This window comes from Sorex araneus, chromosome 1 (genome assembly GCF_027595985.1).
Source record: "Sorex araneus isolate mSorAra2 chromosome 1, mSorAra2.pri, whole genome shotgun sequence".
NCBI lineage: Eukaryota > Metazoa > Chordata > Mammalia > Eulipotyphla > Soricidae > Sorex > Sorex araneus.
This window is the reverse complement of record NC_073302.1, coordinates 40,234,279-40,255,252: the sequence shown is the minus strand read 5'-3', so window position 1 is coordinate 40,255,252 and position 20,974 is coordinate 40,234,279. Positions and strand designations below refer to the sequence as shown.

At 41.3% G+C, this 20,974-nt stretch overlaps 1 protein-coding gene across 1 annotated transcript in view; it reads right to left on the bottom strand.

Annotated features, from left to right (window-relative positions):
• Positions 1-6,537, bottom strand: part of KIF24 (kinesin family member 24) — a 47,015-nt gene extending 40,478 nt beyond the window's left edge. Inside the window, exon 1 of the mRNA XM_004600382.2 lies at positions 5,921-6,537. Coding sequence (XP_004600439.2) covers positions 5,921-6,537 — 617 coding nt within the window. The remainder of the gene's footprint in view (positions 1-5,920) is intronic.
• Positions 6,538-20,974: the final 14,437 nt, after the last annotated feature.

Here is a 20,974-nt window from a genome sequence, read left to right as displayed (position 1 = left end):
CCATATGCTCCTCTGAGGCCTGCCATGAGTGATTTCTGAGTGCAGAGCCCAGGAGTAAGGCTTGAATACCGCTGGATGTGGTCCCTCCTCCACAAAAAAAGTTTTAGCAAGACAAATTATTCATGTCCTTTACACTTTAGAATTTGATTGATGGTTCCTAACGTAACTTTCACAAAAGATTTTACACAAGATATTTCACCATATAATTGTTTAATTTCAATATTCTGAGTTCAATAGGCTGGAAAAATACTTCTTGCCAGGATCTATCTAAATTAGTAAAAAGTAGCAAGTTGAAGTTGTAATATAATACATAAAGTACTCAGGGCATTCAAAGCATGCTTTTGTTTTTCTAGTATATTTTTTGAGGTTAGTATGGCAATGTCATTTTTTTTTTGCTTTTTTTTTTTTAGGTCATACCCGGCGATGCACAGGGATTACTCATGGCTTTGCACTCAGGAATAACTCCTGGCGGTGCTGGGGGACCATATGGGATGCTAGGAGTCGAACCCGAGTTGGTCACCTGCAATGTAAACGCTCTACCCACTGTACTATTGCTCCAGCCCCAAGTGTGGCAATATCTTACCAATTACTAAATCTGGAAGATTAAGGGCTGGAGAAATAACTCAATGGGCTGGAGCATGTGCCCAGCATGCAGGAGGCTGGGTCTGACCCCTGACACTGCATGGTCCCCCAAGTACCATCAGAGGGGCCGGAGCGATAGCACAGCGGGTAGGGCGTTTGCCTTGCACGCGGCCGACCCGGGTTCGATCCCCGGCATCCCATATGGTCCCCCAAGCACTGCCAGGAGTAATTCCTGAGTGCAAAGCCAGGAGTAACCCCTGAGCATCGCTGGGTGTAAAAAATAAAAAAAAACCAAGTACCATCAGAAAAGTCTGCCCTGGGCCAGAGTGATAACACAAAGAGAAGGACACTTGCCTAGCACACGGCCAACCCAGGCTCAATCCCCAGCATCCCATATGGTCCCTCAAGAACCTCCAGGAGTATTTCCTGAGCGCAGAGCCAGGAGTAACCCCTGAGTATCACCAGGTGTGAACCAAAAAGCTATGGGGCAGGGGAGAAAGAAAGAAAGAAAGAAAGAAAGAAAGAAAGAAAGAAAGAAAGAAAGAAAGAAAGAAAGAAAGAAAGAAAGAAAGAAAGAAAGAAAGAAAGAAAGAAAGAAAGAAAGAAAGAAAGGAAAGGAAGAAAGGAAGAAAGGAAGAAAGGAAGAAAGGAAGAAAGGAAGAAAGGAAGAAAGAAAGAAAGAAAGAAAGAAAGAAAGAAAGAAAGAAAGAAAGAAAGAAAGAAAGAAAGAAAGAAAGAAAGAAAGAAAGAAAGAAAGAAAGACATCTCACACCACAGAGACTGGCACACATTCAAAAGAACAAAAGCAACCAGTGCTGGCGTGGACGTGGGAAAAAAGGGATGCTCTTTCACTGTTGGTGGGAATGCCACTGGTCCAGCCTTCCTGGAAAATATGGACAGTCCTTCAAAAACTAGAAATTGAGCTTCCATATGACTCCGCAATACCACTTCTGGGAATATATCCCAAGGATGCAAAAAAGCACAGTAGAAATGACATCTGTACCTACATGTTCATTACAACTCTGTTCACAATAGCCAAAATCTGGAAACAACCCAAGTGCCCTAGAATAGATGACTGGTTAAAGAAACTTTGGTACATCTACACAATGGAATACTATGCAGCTGTTAGGAGAGGTGAAGTTATGAAATTTGCTTATAAATGGATAGACATGGAGAGTATCATGTTAAGTGAAATGAGTCAGAAAGAGAGGGACAGACATAGAAGGATTGCACTCATTTGTGGAGTATAGAATAACATCACTTGAGGCTGACACCCAACGACAGTAAATATAAGGGCCAGGAGGACTGCCCCATAGCCACAAGTCAGCTTCATGAGCGGAGGGGAGAAGGCAGATGTAATAGAGAAGGGATCACTAAGAAAATGATGGCTGGAGGAATCAGGATAGGAGATGTGTACCGAAAGTAGATAATGGACCAAACATGATGACCTCTCAGTGTCTGTGTTGCAAGCCATAATGCCCAAAAGTAGAGAGAGAGTATGGGGAGTATTGTCTGCCATGGAGGAAGGGGGAGCGTGGGAAAGGGGGGGTATACTGGGGATATTGGTGGTGGGGAATGTGCACTGGTGTTTGATCATTGTGTGATTGTAACCCAAACATGAAAGCTTGTAACCATTTCACAGTGATTCAATACATTAAAAAAAAAGAAAGAGATAATTTTTCATTTCAGTGCTATTTATCATTTGCATTATAACCCTTGTGTGATTACGATTTATTGAAGCATTTTTCTATGTTTACACATTGGGTTGTTTTGAGTTTTTACCTGTTATCAGCCACATGATTTATATTTTTTAAAACATACTGTGTGAGTCAGTAGTTTTACTGTCACTGTACAGAGGAAAAAGATTTAAAATATTGCTACTTGAGTAAGTTATTGTTTCTCCTTTCTCTCTATACCCAATTACTAATTAACTGCTTTCATTTTTCTCTTAATTATTCCTTTGTTCTTATTTTGATTTATATATATATCCTGGATTTTTCTCTTCTTATCTAATATTATTTGGTGTTCTATTTTTTTATTATAGAACAAAAAGTAAGATATTCCTAAATTCTAAAGGGTTGAATACAATAAAGTGTGTTATTTGGCTTATACTTGTTTATAAAGCAGGCACTTAAATAACTTTTTGTTCTATGTCATTTCAATATAACATTGATAAAAGCAATTTATTCTAAAAAAAAAAAAAGAGAAAGAAAAAGAAGAAAAAGAAAAATTTCCCCAGCAGTGCCAGAATGACTTTGACTTCAAGGATGGAGCAGGGACTAGCTCCTGAGCACGAGTGGATGTGGCCCCCACCCCACCCAAAAAAAAAAAAAAACAGACAAAAACAAAAACATTTCTGGTTTAATGTTCTATCTTCCCTAAAATAAACTTATCTGATGAGAAAAGAGTTAAGACAGCTAGACTTGGGCTGCAGAGATAGTATAGCAGGCTGAGCATTTGCCTTGCACACAGCCAGCACAGGTTTGATCCCCAGCATCCCACATCGTCCCTTGAGCCCCACCAGGAATGATGAGAGAGAGAGACAGAGAGAGAGAGAGAGAGAGACAGAGAGAGACTACTTTCTTCCACTTTCCTTTTAATGTTTTTTTTTTTTTTAATTCTTTCCCAGCATGCTCAGAAGACTACGACATGCTCAGGATCAAATCCAGCCTCCTTGGGGCTGGAGCAATAGGACAGCAGGTAGGGTGTTTGCCTTGTATGCGGCCGACCAGGGTTCAATCCTCGGCATCCCATATGGTGCACTGAGCAGCGCCAGGAGTAATTCCTGAGTGCAGAGCCAGGAGTAACCCCTGAGCATCACTGTGTGTGGCCAAAAAGAAAAAACAAAAACAAATCCAGGCCACCTGCATACAAAGCACACACCCAGTCATTGAACTCTCTCTCTCTGGCCCTCCATTTTTCTAACATGATCAAGAATGGAAACAGTGAGATAGAGGCTAGCGAGAGCCTATAGGCTGGAGCACACATTCTGCATGCAGGAAGCCCAGAGACAATCCCTGAGACTGCATGGTTCCTGAACATTGCCAAGGGCAAGCCCAGAGCCACCAGTCAGCAGTAGCCCATAAGCACCTCTCGGTGCACATCCACCCACCTCAAAAAAGAGAGGGGAACACGGACAGAAAAGATCAGAAGGCGCCATAAACAGCCTATTCTCTGAGTTCTGCATATAAGCTCTTCTCTTGCCCATGTACCTGTTTCTCTTTCCACTCTCCTACCCTGAACCTAAGAGCCTCCAGATATCCTAATTATCTGCATATCTATAACTGGCTTTGGCAAAGGAGATACTTAGTATCTGCCAAGTAAATGAAAAAGCAATATTTAAATTAAACATTCATGCTATCCAAAGAAACACTGCAAAGTGCATCTTTATATTTATAAATAATTCCAACTTTATTTTAGGTGTAGTTTAATCACTGTATCACTGTCATCCCGTTGCTCATCGATTTGCTCGAGCAGGCACCAGTAACGTCTCCATTGTGAGACTTGTTGTTACTGTTTTTGGCATATCGAATATGCTACGGGTAGCTTGCCAGGCTCCGCCGTGCGGGCAAGATACTCTCGGTAGCTTGCCAGGCTGTCCAAGAGGGGTGGAGGAATCGAACCCGGGTTGGCCGTGTACAAGGCAAATGCCCTACCTGCTGTGCTATTGCTTCAGCCCATTGTTTAATAAAAGGTTGTAATTTCCAAGAAAATATTTACTCATCCACCACTGAACTAATTGGTGGTAAGCAACAATACTGGCTTTGATAGTGAAGGAATGATCTGTTCTCTAGGAGTGAAAACACACATTGTGTCTTAGCAAAACTTGAAATGAGAAAAGAAAACTATATATGCTCAGTCCTCTGCTAAACCAAACAAACTTTTCAGTGACTATAAAATTCAGCTACGTGGGCTTGAGTGCTCAGTACAGCAGGTAGGGTGCTTGATTTGCACGTGTCCAATCTGGGTTTGATCACCAGCATCCTGTATGGTCCCCCAAACCCTTCAGGAGTAACTCCTGAACACCGCTGCATGTGATCCCAAAATCAAAAATAAATAAGTAAATAAAATTCAGTTATGTATTTCAAACTACTTATTTTACCTTCAAAATCATGTTTTTTTTCTTTTTTCTAAACAACTGGGTAGAAATCACGTCCTCTGAAACCTTAGCCAACATAAAATCAGATATAAATACCATGTTTTACAGTATGAATAACAGCCTTAAAAAAAAAACTACAACCGTGGCTTAAGAATATATCTTGTTTCTCTTTAACTCACATCTAAACTCTCTGTACAGCAAAAGGAGCAACATATATTACTTTTAAAAGGTCATATTTAGGGGCTGGAGAGATAGCACAGCGGGTAGGGCGTTTGCCTTGCACTCGGCCGACCCGTGTTCGATTCCCAGCATCCCATATGGTCCCCTGAGCACGGCCAGGGGTAATTCCTGAGTGCAGAGCCAGGAGTAACCCCTGTGCATCGCCAGGTGTGACCCAAAAAGCAAAAAAATAAAATAAAATAAAATAAAATAAAATAAAATAAAAGGTCATATTTCCATCATGCCATTGTTAATATTAGAAATAATTTGATAGTTCACCTTTTAGGGACCTTATTTTAAATCCTAACTTGAAGCACTAGGTGAAACTAACTTGGTGTCACTTTGATTCTCAAACTCCACCAAAAGTATCTTTTTTGCCTTGGGAGAAAGGGGATACTCACACCAGTGGTGCTCAGGAATTACTCCTGGCCCTTGCACTCAGGGACCATTCCCAGCGGGGTTTGGGGACCATATGTGGTACTGGGTACTGAATTCAAGTCAGGCACAATTGTCTTACTCTCTGCAATCATTGTTCTTTTAAGGCAACAACTGTAGAAAGCCATCAAAATTAGGGCCATATATCAAAGTATACACGTAAAAGTACCTTCTCCAATGACCTACTTAATTCAACTAATGCTCTTTGTTTAAAACTAGGTTTTATGTCTCCTTTTTGTTTAAATAAATTTGATAGTTTTTAAAAACTCTGAATTTTATAATTTTTTTTTTTTTTTTGCAGAACACCAGTTTACTATTTTCCCTTCACGGATGGATTAGCTGTATCATTTTACACTAATAAATAATAGAAATAGGTCTGCTGGAAGAATAGCAGAACTTGCCAAGTGGCAGCTGCTTTATGTACATGAACAATATCATCTTTCTCCCATCTGGAAGGTCCCACTTTCTTACCCCTCCACCACGGTGTTTCTGTGAATAAGGAAGAGTTGCTCTCTCCTGTCACAGAGAGACCTGCCCTGGTCTAAGGCTACACAATCCTCAAATACAATATAATTAAATTATTACCTGATACAAGAATGAGGGATTCCATAGTTATATCCTGTAACATGAGAGACTCTCTGAATAATGGGAATATCACCGTCTCCCGGTATTGGAGAAAAGTCATTTGCTGAAAAGAGGGAAGAAGGTGTCTCTGTTTGCACACAGGAACCAGCAGCCGTGGCATTCAGAAATCCTGTTTTTATATGGTACTGGGAATCATCAGGGAGCATGTGCTCCAACACTTTGAGGTAACTAGACTTCTGTTCGTTTGCAGAAAAGTCTGATAAGTTGCACATTTCAAACCCATTGGTGCTAGTTTTGTCGTTGCTGTCAGCAGGAGACTCAAACTGTAGTTGCCTTCGAGGGCCAGGTCTGGGTTTCTGAGACTCGGTTTGTAGACTACTTGTCTGAAGATGGTCTGGGCTACTGGCTGCTCTATCTTCTTCCTGCATAATCTTAATGATTTTGATAAGCTGGAAGAGACGTTTGCGATCATTCATATCATGGACTCCCAATCTGGAATAGTCCTTCATCGTAACCTTGGCTAATTCCTCTATTTTCTGAAGGCCAACGGCGGTAAAATGAGGATAATACTGTGCAAGTTCAGCTTCACAGAGACATTCATACAACCACGATGCCATGTTTGTGAACAGATTTCTGTAAGCTGGAGAGAAAAAAAAAAAGGACACTTGAAATAGTTTATATAGTTCAATCATTCCTTTAAACAATGAAAATTATGAAACATGTAGAAAATTTCACTAATATACTAAGTTGCTAACAAATATATTGTATTCTGAAAGATTAAATAGCAGAGCACATAAGAAAAGATACTTATGAAACATTTGTAGTAATTGTAGGTATAACCTACACATCTTCTTAATAAAGTGATCTTAGATTGTATATTCAGTAAATGCACATACACATAACTAAAGTCACTTACTTATTTCTGGGGAGTTCCTTCCAATCTGCAGTGTCTACTTAACACATGCCATAAACTACTGAAATCTTTTCCCCACCACTGTAGTAGGACTAATTTTAGATGTCCAAGTTAATGTCAAGGCATGTTGCACAACTGTTTCCCATATTAATGAACAAAGGCTTAAGAACTCTTTGAGAATGGAAAGCAGAACTAAGCAGCAAACCAGCGAGGATTACAACTGTGTAAGGCAGAGGAAATCACATTGATATCTGACAAATATTATTAAAAATTGAATAGAGTTGCAAAAATATTCTTGTTAATTCAGAATCTACTAATTCAGAATTCCAGATAGTCTAAAAAGTACAGTCATTTGTAGAAGTTTAGATATGAATAAGTTACTTAGGAAATAATATTAAGGTTCAGGATTTTATTTTGGGGTGACACCTGGCAGTACTCAGGGCTTACTTCTGGCCCTGTGCTCAGGAATCACATCTGGTGGGTTCAGGGGACTATGCAGAGCCGGAGCTCAAACTTGGGTCAGGGCTCTTGCTTTGCATTTGGCCAACCTGAGTTTGATCTCTGGCATCCCTTATGGTGCCCAGAATCCCACCAGGCATGACCCCTGAGCATAGAGCCCAAAATAAGCCCTGAGGAGAACTGCTGGATGTGGCCCCAAAGCCAAATAAATAACAATAAATGACTACAATTTGCTCAAGATCTTTCCACATCCCTCTGCCTGCTAAATCATTTATGCCACTCTTGCAAGACAGCTTAATAGTTATTTCTCTTCCACCTCACCTTTCTCAACCCTTTTTGTCTTGCAGTCTCTTCTCTGATTTTACCACCCAGCATCCTAGGCAATAGTTGTTAAACAGTTGTTAAACCAAGTCACCAATCCCTATCCTTCTGATTCCTCTACATGGAATTCCTGTCTCCTCAGGAAAAAATCTATTTAGTTACTGACATGTTTCTACATAAGCGGGCAGCATGCTGCCTTTCTAAGCCATATAGTTAGCTTATATTCTTTTGTTTTGTTATTATATCTGTCCTACATTCCATTTTATAAAGGTCCAGGCCCTCACCCCTTCTGGAAGAAACATCAGTATCATTCTTGGAGCTTAACAGTATAGACATAATACAGAGTTCCATGTCTATGAAGAAAAATAATTTCTCACTGTTTGAGAAAGAGCACCTAAAAAGCTCCTCCAGGTGATAATGATTGTACCCCCACACACACTGATCTATAGCTATCATAATTACAACCACAAACAGCAATGCACTGATCCAGCAATTCCACGTATAAAAGTAATCCTGCAGTCTCCCAGAGATATTATATCCAAGAACAATAATGTATACAAAGGTTTTCATGGTAGCACTGTTGCAAGGACAACAAAAAAAATAGGGACTAGTTATATAAATCATGATAAACCATTAAATAGAATACACATCAATTACAAAGATTAAGAAAGCCTGGAATATAGTTCAATGTGATTCACATATATGAGGCCTTAGGTTGAATTACCAGAAAAAAAAATAACTCAACAGATTATTGAAAGAAAAGAAAGCTGTCCTACATATTGTCAGGTGACTAAAACAAAGTAACAATTTGTATAGTACAGGGATTGTTAAAGAGAAAGAGATAAGCAGATGCAGAGATCTATCATAGATCGATTATCAGGCATAAAATACCTTTGACAGTAAGTACGCACTAAAACATACTGCTCTCAGGGGAGAGCTCATTGTGGAGGGCAAGCATAGGAAAATTATTTTAATCTTACCAATAAAGGCCAGTAATGCCTTTCCTATTGCTTCTATTGCTGTCTATCACCCAGAACAGTTGGTTTTTAATTTTGAACCATGTGATCGGTTACTACTGAAAATAACTATTTCTATTTCCATCTATCTCCCTCCTACCTTCCTAACCTCTCCAAACAGACCCAACACAATTTCTTGGTTCTAATTTGGTGTTTTTCCCTCTAGTTTTTACTTTCCATTTACTTTCATTCTTCTTCTTTTCCCTACCATTTTATAGCCTGAAAAATTCAACACGGGTGAGAGCTACCAGAAACACCTCAAATTATGTGTTTGAGGGGCTGGAGCGATAGCACAGTGGGTATGGCGTTTGCCTTGCACACGGCCGGCCCAGGTTCGATTCCCAGCATCCCATATGGTCCCCCAGCACTGCCAGGAGTAATTCCTGAGTGTAGAGGCAGGAGTAAGCCCTGTGCATCGCTGGGTGTGACCCGAAAAGCAAAAAAAAAAAATTATGTGTTTGACTTAAACTGATAAAAGTAACCAAAAATTACTGTTTTAAATTACTCCTACTGTTGCCAAATTTTTCATGACCCCCCCAATTCCATCACAATTTAGACTCAGTTTAAGAAGTTAGGTGACAGTGTACGTGTACAACATAGTGAGTTTTGACAATTATATGCCTGTGAGACCACCATAATTAAAATACAGAATATTTCCATCACCGTCAATTCCTAATGCCTCTTTGCATTCCATCCTTCCCACTGGCCCTTGGTGACAACTGCTTTTGCCTGTATTCATTTGTATTAAATTGTTTAATATGTAGTTATACAGTATATTCTATTTTGTTTCTGTCATTTTTCATTAGCCCGATTTTGAGGTTTATGTGTGATACATATACTGTGCCCTCATTTTATTTAGAAGAATGAATTAGTGAGCAGCTTCAGGCACAGAGTTCTCAAGCGGCGATTCTAAGATGGGAACTTAGGTCTTCTCGTGGCAAGTGGTCCCATACTCTTTCCGCTATTCCATGTTGCACACAGTCCACCAGCCGCGTGATGGGCTAGATCTCTACCCTGCTCAGCAGATTGGATGCTTTCTGCAGATCTGGGCTGCCGCATGGAATCTCTCACAGCTGCCATCCTAGAAAATGCCCTGCAAATCAGCAAAATTCACAGGCCAGGGCCAGATGAACAGGTTTTTGCATGCAAGACCCACTCATATTCAGTGCCACAAGTATGCCGAGCTCTCCTTTGTGACAAATTCAGACTGCCAGGTCCCAGCTGTCAGAGTAATGATCAGAAATAGAGTCTTGGAAAAAATCCAGCTGGCAGAAATTCAAGCTTTCTTGTCCTGGTGGCAGAGAAAATAAACTGGAAGTGAAATACACGCACAAGGAAATTTATTCACATTCCAGGATGTGGATAAGCTCCAACTATTTAACATGCTCCCTCAAACTCTCCATTTATCTACCTAAACTATGTAACTCTACCCACCTAAATTGCTTGAAACTGAACTGGGAATACAATAACTCTTAGTCATTTAGCTGTGTAACCTTAGGCAAAGTCACTTAGTTTCTCTGAGTTTCATTTCCCTCTTTCAACAAGACCTTTATGTAAAACTAATTTGAAAACTGTAAAGTGCTCTATAAGGATGAGGCTATGCCCTTCTATTCACTTTGATCTCTGTGTCTGGCATATAGGTAGGTTTGGCTGCCTGGCTTACTAAAAGCAAAAATAAATACCATATGGAAGACTTTTAAATTATTAATGAAAAACTCAATATATAACACAGAATTAAAAGGTTAAGGGACTGAAAATACTAAAGTAGATATATTTGCAAAATATGTTCATAGTAATACTATGTGTCATTACTATAATACGCATCTACTAGCTTAAGATGAGTTTTTATTGACTATTATATAAGTACTTTTCTCTCCATCACTGTAGAGAGTTGCCATAAATGCCTGATTATCAATTATAATATTAGATGATAGTACATATCAAAAGACCAACACATGGGCTGGAGAGATAGTTCAGCAGGTAGAGGGTTTGTCTTTCATGTGGCCAACCTAAGTTGGATCCCCAGGACTCAATATTGTTCTTGAGCTCCACTAGGAGAGATTCCTGAGCACAGAACCAGGAGTAAGCTCTGAGCTACGCTGCATGTGGCCCAAAAACAAACAAAAATGACCAACACTCAATGTAAATCATATGTATATGGGCTCTTAATTTTGTTTTGGTCAACTTTACCAAGGAGTAATTTATGTACAATAAACTAGACCCATTTTAAGAGTGTAGCTAGGAATTGGAGCAATATTACAGGAGGTAGGGCTCTTGTCTCGCATGCAGCCAACCTGGGCTCGATCCCCAGCATCCCAGACGGTCCCCTGAGCATCTCCAGGAGTAATTCCTGAGTGCACAGCTAGGAGCAATCCCTGGGCATCGCTGGGTGTGGCCTAAAAACAAACCAAAAATAAAATTTAAGAGTATAGTTATATGAATTCTGACAATGTAACCACATCAATCAAAATACAAACACTTCTAGAAGCTTGCCATGTCTTTGGCAATCAATCCTCTCCTCTATGCTGGGCCCCAGGTAATCACCGACCTGCTTTCTGTCATCATAGATAGGTTTTACTTTCTAGAATTTCACATAAAATAAAATCATATAGTGCCACTGCTATTTCAATCTATATAACACATGGAAACTGAATAGGGGAAACCTACTTTGCATGATTTCTCCTTAAACCGTTCGCTGGAGACAAGTTAAAATGAGTACACTGATATTTCATACATTTTCCCCCCCACCAAGTCAAATGTGTCACCTAATAAAGACATGTTGGTGGTGCTGCTGCTGCTTTGGGGCCACACACTGCTGGGCTCAGGGGATGATATGGGGTATCAGGAATCAACCCCAGGTAGACCATGTGCAAGGTAAGCAACTTACCCGCCATACCATCTCTCCATCCCCAGCAGGTACAATGTCATTAAAAATCTAAAGAAAATATCAGATTCTGCTATTGCCTATTTATAAGACTATCAAAATTTTCAATAGTTTTAATAAAAGTTTTGGATCATGGATCACAGCTTAGTCTTCAGTCCCTGTTCTCCCTTCAACATGTAACTACCTCACTTGCTTGTCTGGATATTTCTTTACTGGCCGATTTCCACTCTAGGGAAGCCCGTGTTCTCTCTCCAACATGTACTTCTCTCTCGATTGCTCTCCCCTCACACTGTTCTAAATAAGTTTCAATAAAACCTCCCTTGCTTGACTGAAAAAAAAAAGTTTTTAATCAATATAAAAAATGCAGAAATCCTAAATCTAAAACCTATAATTCCTTGCCACTTAGAAAGACTAGGGGAAAATGATCCAAGTTTTATGTGTTATAAGTTTACATGAAGGCAATTTATTAAAAAAGTAATAATACTTTGAGAAATCTTGCTCACAGAGGGTAACCACGGTACATCTAAGACATCCAAATTAAGTTTTAGTTTTTCAAACTTACCTAAGAGGAATGGCTGGGGGGAGGGGAAAAAAATTAACAAATCCCTGTATTACATTTATCAAAATATAACTCACAAACTATAAAACCTAAAGTGCAATTCCATAGTTTTAAGAATATTCAGAGTTAAAAGAAAAAAAATATTCAGAGTTATGCAAATATCCTCACAATCCAATCAGAATATTTTTATCATACCGGGGGTATGGTGCCACCAGTAGGTCAACCTGTACCTGTGGGGTGGTGAGTTCATCAGCAGCCTGATGATCCCTACAGACTTCCAGACACCCTAAAATTGCTGCCGTGCCTTTGCCCAGACCCCAACAACTTGGGGCCAAGTTTATCAAGAAATTAAACGGCCAAAAGTTAGGTATGTGGAAGACATACCCACAAACCACCTCCGGCTCAGCTATATAAGCTCATTTATTGGCCTTATTTCAGAGACCCATAAATCTCGAAAGAGACCAAAGGATGCAGTTAGGACCTGTAGCGCAGAAGTAAGTGAGAACCCATGACTGAGAGCCCCAGGCTCACTTGGATCAGGACTGGGACTCCTCCCTGCCAAGTCCCCAGTTTTCCAGTAGCTTGGCAGTCACACCCACAAACTGCCCCTGGCGCCATGTAATCTCATCAATGGCCAAGACCCAGAGACTATAAACTAAAGCTCCCAGAAGAGAGCGCTGCAGAATGCCCTGACCCTGTGCCAAGCTGTCTTCACCAGGGGAACCTTGGAGGGGGACAGGCTGAGTTTCCCTCCTTGCCCCAAGCAGAACCCCGGCAGCTGAAAACCTCCAGGACCCAACTGCTGCCATGTCCAAGGCCACTCTCCGCATGCTCAGATGATCCTCACCAAGAGGGGACGAGCCTCACTCAAGACGGGATGAACCTCACCAGAGAGCGGACCGGCAGGAAAACCCAGGTATGTGGGAACCCGTGACTGAGGTCTCTAAGCCCACTTGGATTGGGATGGGCCTCCTCCCATGTCCCCAGTTTTCCAGAAGCTTGGCAGTCACACCCACAAACTGCCTCTGGCACCATGTAATCTCATCAATGGCCAAGACCCAGAGACTATAAACTAAAGCCCCAGAAGAAAATACACAGAATTTCCTGGACATTATATTCTATCCATAGCAAGCAATACAAAACAAATCATCTAACACTGCCTTTTTGGCAGGTTTGAGTGATGGTGAGACTGGTGTCGAAATATCAAATGTAACCAAAGTAGAGAGAGAGTATGAGGGAAACTGTTTGCCACACAGGCAGGGGAAGGGTTGGAATGGGGGTGTGGGGAATACTGGGTATTTTGGTGGTGGAAAATATGCACTGGTGAAGGAACAGGTGTTAAATGATTGTATGACCAAAGCTCAAACATAAAAGCTTTGTAACTGTATCTCATGGTGAATCAAAAAAGGGGGGGGGAATAACAATAAAATAATAAAATAAAATTAACATTCAGGATAGAATAAAAAAAAAGTAATGTGGAGTTCATGCCCAATTCAATCAGTTTAATCAATGGCTGAATGAATGGCAGTACTCCTACATTATTAAAAAGAAAATTTAGGAAAGTTTTTATCAATAAAAAATACCTTCCTTAAATTTTTTTTTTTTTTTCTGCACCAGGCAATGCACAGGGGTTACTCCGGGTTCTGCACTCAGGAATTACTCCTGGCGGTGCTCAGGGGACCATATGGGATGCTGGGAATTGAACCCGGGTCGGCTGTGTGCAAGACAAACAAACGCCCTACCCACTGTGCTATTGCTCCAGCCCCCAAAAAGAGTATTTTTTATCATAAAAGAAACCTCACACGTTTAATCTTTGTTGTTACACTGACATCTAACAGGGATAAGACTGCCCTCTAAAACATTTCTTATAATTATCAAAAACAAAATTAACCAGCTGGAGAGAGAGAGAGAGTACAGGGATTGAGGTACTTTCCTTAAACGAGGCCAACCCAGGTTTGATCCCCTGGGAACCACATATGATTCCCCCAAGCAACACCAGAAGTAAGTTCTGAGCAGAGAGCCAAGAGCAAGAGCAGCCCTGAACACTGCTCGGTTTGGTTCAAAGACCAGGAAACTAGAACCAAACTTAACCATGGAAGAAATCAGTGACACGTACTGTGGTGTTCCTGAAAAACATAAGTTAGGGTAGAGAGTTGTCAAGAACACAAACACAGGCTGGGCGGCAGCTCAACACCTGCAGCGAAGGTGTTGCCTGCAGCAGGCCCAGATTCTATTTCCAGCATGGTCTCCTGAGCACAGCCAGGGCTGACCCCTGAGCACTGCTGGGTGCAGCCCAGCCAAAACTAAAAGAAAAGTACCCATTTTAGGGTCCAGGAACAGCTCAGCACCAGGGCACATGTCACAATCCCCTACATACACACACACACACACACACACACACACACATATGCCAAGTACAACCCCAACAACACTGCCATTTGGAAGCTCTGGTGCACCACAACTGAGTGTGCACAAGCATCACAACCAAAGGACACCAGTAGGGCCGGGGTAAGTTCATGGGTGGAGTACCTGCTTCGAATGTTTGAGACTGGATTCTATCTCTAGTATTAAGGAAAAAGTGATCAAGTATGTTGGCCCTGAAGCTAGGTGTTTGGCAACTCCCTGACCCCCAGAGAACGTGTGTGCAAGCACTACAACCAAGTGTGCACGAGAAACTGGTGTGGCGCTGGGGCTCTGTTACTTAGGATCGATATTTCACACGACAGGTCAGGATACACACACACCCACACCACGATGTGAGTGGCAGCTAGCACAGCTGAGCGTTTCTTCTCTTTTTCGTGTCTCATAGTGAGCATACAAAGACATCCTAACTCTAGTTACCTAGTCATGCAACAACACGTAAGAAACACCTCCAGACCGAAAACATCACAATGGAAAAGCAACGCAGAACACCACCACGCTTAGTGAGAAAAGATGGTAGCCCTCAAGACTCAACCAGTAATAAACAGATATATAACCTCTCTGATAAGGACTTCAGAGAGATAATATTGAGGGTATTTAAGGAGTTCAAAGAAACAATGGAACAGTCGGCCAATAAAATACAAGAAGATATGAGCACAGAAATGAGGAAACTATAAGCAGAAATGAAAGAACTAAAAAGCCTGGTAAGTGAAATGAAAAACTCACCAAAAGGTCTCAACAGTAAAGTAACATGGTAGCTGAGGACAGAATCAGTGAGCTCCACGATGCCTCCAGACCAGAGCTGAAAATGGGAAAAAAAAACCCAAATAAACAGCAGACACAGGAACTCCAGAATTAATTCAAAAGGAGCAAATAAGATTCATTGAGGTCCCAAGTGTGCAACCCCTGAGGAATCCCAAGCAAGTGTATACGGCCCTCTGTCTACTCTTCAAGCCGAGAATGAAAATTTCAAGAGCGTTAGGTGGAGAAGTTAACAAGGACATCAGGGCTAAAGACAGCTCAATGGGATGAAACAGGCCTTGCGCATACGAGGTGAGGGTTCCATCCCTGGCACCACCTGGTCTCTGAGCACCACTGAAAGTGATCTTAAGTGGCCCCTCCATTGTTTTTAGAAAGTAATTCAACATGGGACTGAAGTGACGGTGCAGTGGCTAGACCTGGGTTTGATCCTTGGCACTACACACGGTCCCTGGAGTACCACCAAGAGTAAGCCCTGAGCATCAGTAGGTGTGGCCCAAACCTTCCTCAATAAAAGCAATTCAATATTTAATACTGCATACAGCAAAGCCTAATTCATTGCATTAAAATACTGAAAAACTTTATCCTTACTTTTTATCCCCCCCAAAAAATGGGTCTTGGGGCTGAAGAGATAGTACAGTGGATAGAGTACTTGCCTTGCATTGTGACCAAGTCAGGTTTGATCCTCGGTACCCCATATGGTCCCTAAGTCCTCCTAAGAGTGATCCCTGAGTACAAAGCCTGAGCAGAGCTGGGTGTGTGTGACCCCAAAACAAAAGCATATACATTCATCCACTGTCCCTACTGCTCCTGGTCCTTTCACATCAGCCAATTTTATTCATTTATATTAGTTGTATGTGTATGTGGTTATTTGAGTTTGAGATCCAAGATTTGGTCAACACTGCTTCATAAAAAATAATAATACTGGGGCCGGAGCGATAGCACAGCAGGTAGGGCGTTCGCCTTGCACGCGGCCGACCCGCGTTCGATCCCCGGCATCCCATATGGTCCCCCAAGCACCGCCAGGAGTAATTCCTGAGTGCAGAGCCAGGAGTAACCCCTGAGCATCGCTGGGTGTGACCCAAAAAGCAAAAAAAGAAAAAAGAAAAAAGAATAATAATACTATACCTTTTTAATTTATGGAAATTGAAAAATAATTTCTCCCCGCCTCCCACTCTTTCCCTTTATTCTGTGTGTGTGTCAGGTGGGGATTGGGGATGGTCACACCCAGGGGCTACTCCTGATCTAAGCTCAGGAGACCATACATAGTACTGGGATTTGAACTGGGCCTGTGGGATGCAAGGCATATACCCTGCTGGCCCAACATCACTCACCCTCATTGCTGCTGCTGATGTTACAGTGTGCAATGGCAGTAACCAGCACACACACTTGGATGTAGTGCTCACACATTTTTAGCTGCAGTGCCTGCTGGCACTTATCAGGTTGTGGAGCTTGCACCACACTGTGCTGAGGTTCTCCCCACGGTTGGCACTCCTTCTAGCTGTGCTTGCACCAGTGCCTTCTGCACAAGCACTCTTAGTTGAGGCATATGAATTATGGCCGCAATGCTTGCCAAGGGTCCCTGCAGTACTCATATATGTGCTCACCAGGGGCCACACTTCCTGGGGGTGGTGCCTGAATACCTCTTTAGTTGTCCCATTTTTGTGGTGCTCACACACCTAAGACATGGCGGGAAGCCACTTACTACATCGGGGATCAGGCAGCAGAGCTCGAAAGTCAATGCATGTGAGACACCAGTGATTTGAACTCATGACCATGTTGGCAGGTCATGAGTGTCTGAGCCACTGTGCTCTTCCTCTGGGCCAAAACCCTCATTCTATGTGGCAACTGAGGCTCTAAAAGGATAAGTGACTTCCCCTAAGTCACATGCTTTGTTAGGTCCCTTTAAACATAATTTTTGTGGGGGTGCGGAGGTTTGGGCACACCAGAGGTACTCAGGGCTTATTTCTGGCTCTGCACATAGGTATCACTCCTGACAGTGCTTGGGGGACCATTATGGGATGCCAGGGATCAAACCCAGGTTTACAGTGATAGCTGTACTATCACTCCAGCCCCAGATCTACCTGCATCTCAACCTGGTATGCGGGCTTTCTCCCTTTTGGAGAAGTCTGCGTTCTCTCTTAAACATATATAAAACACACACCCTTTCTCTTCTTGTATGTCCTAAATAAAACTATCTTACTTCAGAAGAAAAAAAAAAAAAGCTAATCCTGAAAGCAAAGCACTACATAGAACATTAGAGAATTAGAACATTATTATGTGCTTTGTTATAGAAGTATGACAATACTAGTACTAAAATAGCTTCTGATTGCCAAGAAATATTCCCTCAAGTGAGTTCCACTAAACTGTGACACAGTATGTTTACATACTAAATCCCCAACCTATCCAGCCCTAAGCAACCACTAATAATAATTACTTTTAAAAGGAAGACAAACAGTCACTGGTCCACTGTCCAATACAAACCAATACTGTACAAACCCAACATTCTCAATTTTCCTTAAAATGTTTCTGTATGCCCTTTCAGACATAAGGTTCCTAAGAAGAATACAACAAATTTAGTATTCGAGGTGGGAAACTGAAGCAGAATAATTCAGTATAAACTTTCTCCTAACAAGAGAATTGGTTATTTCAAGCTCTAGGGATTATTCTATCTATAGACTACTGATCTTAACTGAAGACAAGTGATACTAGACAACTGCTTAAAACAACAGCTGCAAAGGAAAAATATATAATACTTCATGGGCTTCTTAAGGTTAGATGTGGATTTGGAGATACCAATCATGTGGGTTATACCCAAAAGTCATTTTTGAGAAATTCTTTTTGTAACTACAAAAAACATAGCTCCAATTTGTTTATGATTAAGTAGCTGGCTAATGGCACAAACCTACTGCACCAAAGAATCAAAATATTATGATTTACCACTTAATTTCACTTGCATCTAATTTTTCCCATTTTTCATTTTAGATTAATTTTAGTCTTTAGTTGTTTCTTTGACCCACAAAATAAAAATACATACTATTCACCAAGGCGGAAAATGTAACTGAAAATGAGCTGTTTCAAGATAGCAGTGATGATTGATTTGTTTACAACAAATGAAAGAATTTCAAAAGTGGTCGTCTTGTTGAATCAAGCTATGATTCTGAAGACAGTGATATTATTCCTCCAGCAAAACAAAAGCTATTTTATGGAATTTTAAAAATTAGTGTGGTTATGGTGCCAGAGAATACAGCAGGGAAGGCGCTTTGCTTTGTACTTGGCCAAACACACACACGCAGAGAGCAAGGTTAGTGCACATATTTCACACAGACTATGTACATAATGTAAGCCACACTATAAAGCTGTTCAAAAGTTATAATTCCAGAAAGATAGCACAGGAGGAAGGCGTCGCAAACAACCCACTGTGGTTTGATCCCCAGTTTGATCCACAGATGGTTCTCCCCATCCAGCACAGTCAGGAGTGACCCCAATCAGAGAGCCAGGAGTAGCCTCTGAGCTCATAGTGTGGCTCAAATCTAAAACCCAAAAATCAGTCATGTAACTACTGAGAAGTTTTTTACAAGGACAATTTTTGGATGGAGAGCTTCACATCACAAATCAATTGCCTGCAAGAAGAAAAACCGAATTCTCTGTTCAATTGAAAATGCTAGAGGGTAAGGGCTGGAGAGAGAGTACAGGGGATAAGGTGCCTGCCTGCCGTGCAAAAGGCCACCCCTGTCCCCTTCAATCCTCTGAATCACATATGGTCCTTTAGGCACCTCCAGGAGTCGTCCCTAAGCACAGAGTCAGGTGTAGTCCCTGAAACCACCAGGTGTGGACCGCCCCTCCCAAAAAAGAAAATACTAAGAGACAAACCATTTACTACTGTAAAACTTGTAATCACCAACCAGGTTTACATCCTGCTAACTGCTTTACAAAGATTGATATCTGTGAAGAAAATTATAAATAATTTCTAAATATACATATATAATGCGTGTACTTTTATAAGCACATATTTATATCTATATGCCTTTCCATTGATAAAAGGCATGCAACATTTGAAACTTTAAAAAAAATGTATTATTTTTACTTTTGAATACATCATATATTACATAGTAACAACAAAAAATGTTTTAGGGGCTAGAGAGATAGTACAGTGGATAAGGTGCTTGCTTTGCATGTGGCTGACCCAGATTCAATGCCTGACATCCCATATGGCTCCTGAACCTGCCAAGAGTGATCCCTGAGCAAAAAGTCAAAAGTAAGCCCTGTGGGCTAGAGCAATAGTACAGCAAGTAGGGCGTTTGCCCTGCACGCAGCCAACCCGGTTTAGTTAGATTCCCAGCATCCCGTACGGTCCCCCAGCACCGCCAGGAGTAATTCCTGAGTGCAAAGCCAGGAGTAACCCCTGTGTATCACCGGGTGTGACCCAAAAGGCCAAAAAATAAAATAAAAAGTAATCCCTGAGTACCATTTGGGTGTGGCCCCCAAACAAAAAACAAAAAACCCGAAAATGTTTATTGAATTTTAATAAACTTTAAGCCAAGAAAACTTCAGAGTGCAAGTGGCTAAGCTTGGGAGCAATTGCCTAAAAATAAACACAAACTGTAGAACCCAACTATCTTAAAATAATGAAAACCTCTATTACTAATAATAGAGGTTTCATTCTGAAAGAATTCCCAGAACAGCTGGTAACCAAAGTTAGGTTTAAATTCATTGCTTAAAAAAACTTTGGTTTTGGGGCTGGAGCGATAGCACAGCGGGTAGGGCGTTTGCCTTGCACACGGCCGACCGGGTTCGGATCCCAGCATCCCATATGGTCCCCTGAGCACCGCCAGGGGTAATTCCTGAGTGCATGAGCCAGGAGTAACCCCTGTGCATCGCCGGGTGTGACCCAAAAAGCAAAAAAAAAAAAAAAAAAAAAAAAAACCAACAACTTTGGTTTAAAAAAAAAATAAAAAAACTTTGGTTTACAGATCAAAATGGATTAAAGACCTCAACATCAGAGCACAATCCATAAAGTACATTGAAGACAAGTTCAGCAAAACCTTTCATGACACTGAAGCTACAGGTATCTTCAATGATGACTCGCCACTGACCAAGCAAGTGGAAACAGAGATAAACAAATGGGACTAACTTAAACTGAGAAGCTTCTGCACCTCAAAAGATACAGTGACCAGAATACAAAGACATCTAGAGAATGGGAAAGGATATTCACCCAATACCCATCTGATAAGGGGTTGATATCAAGGATTTACAAGGCACTAGTTGAACTCCACAAGAAGAAAACATCCAACCCCATCAGAAAATGGGGTGATAAAATGAACAGAAACTTTCTCAAGGAAGAAATCCGAATGGCTTAAAGACATGAAAAAATACTCATCACTAATCATCAGCGAGATGCAAATCAAAACAACACTGAGATACCACAGAGACTGGCCCACATCTAAAAGAACAAAAGCAACCGGTGTTGGCACGGATGTGGGGAGAAAGGGACTCTCCTTCACTGCTGGTAGGAATGCCGATTGGTTCAGCCCATTTGGAAAACAATATGGATGCTTCTCAAAAAATCAGAAATTGAGCTCCCATTTGACCCAGCAATACCACTTCTGGGAATATATCCTGGAAAGGCAAAAAGGTATAGTAAAAATGACATCTTCATCTATATGTTCATTGCAGCACTGTTTACAATAGCCAGAATCTGGAAAAAATCTGAGTGCCCGAG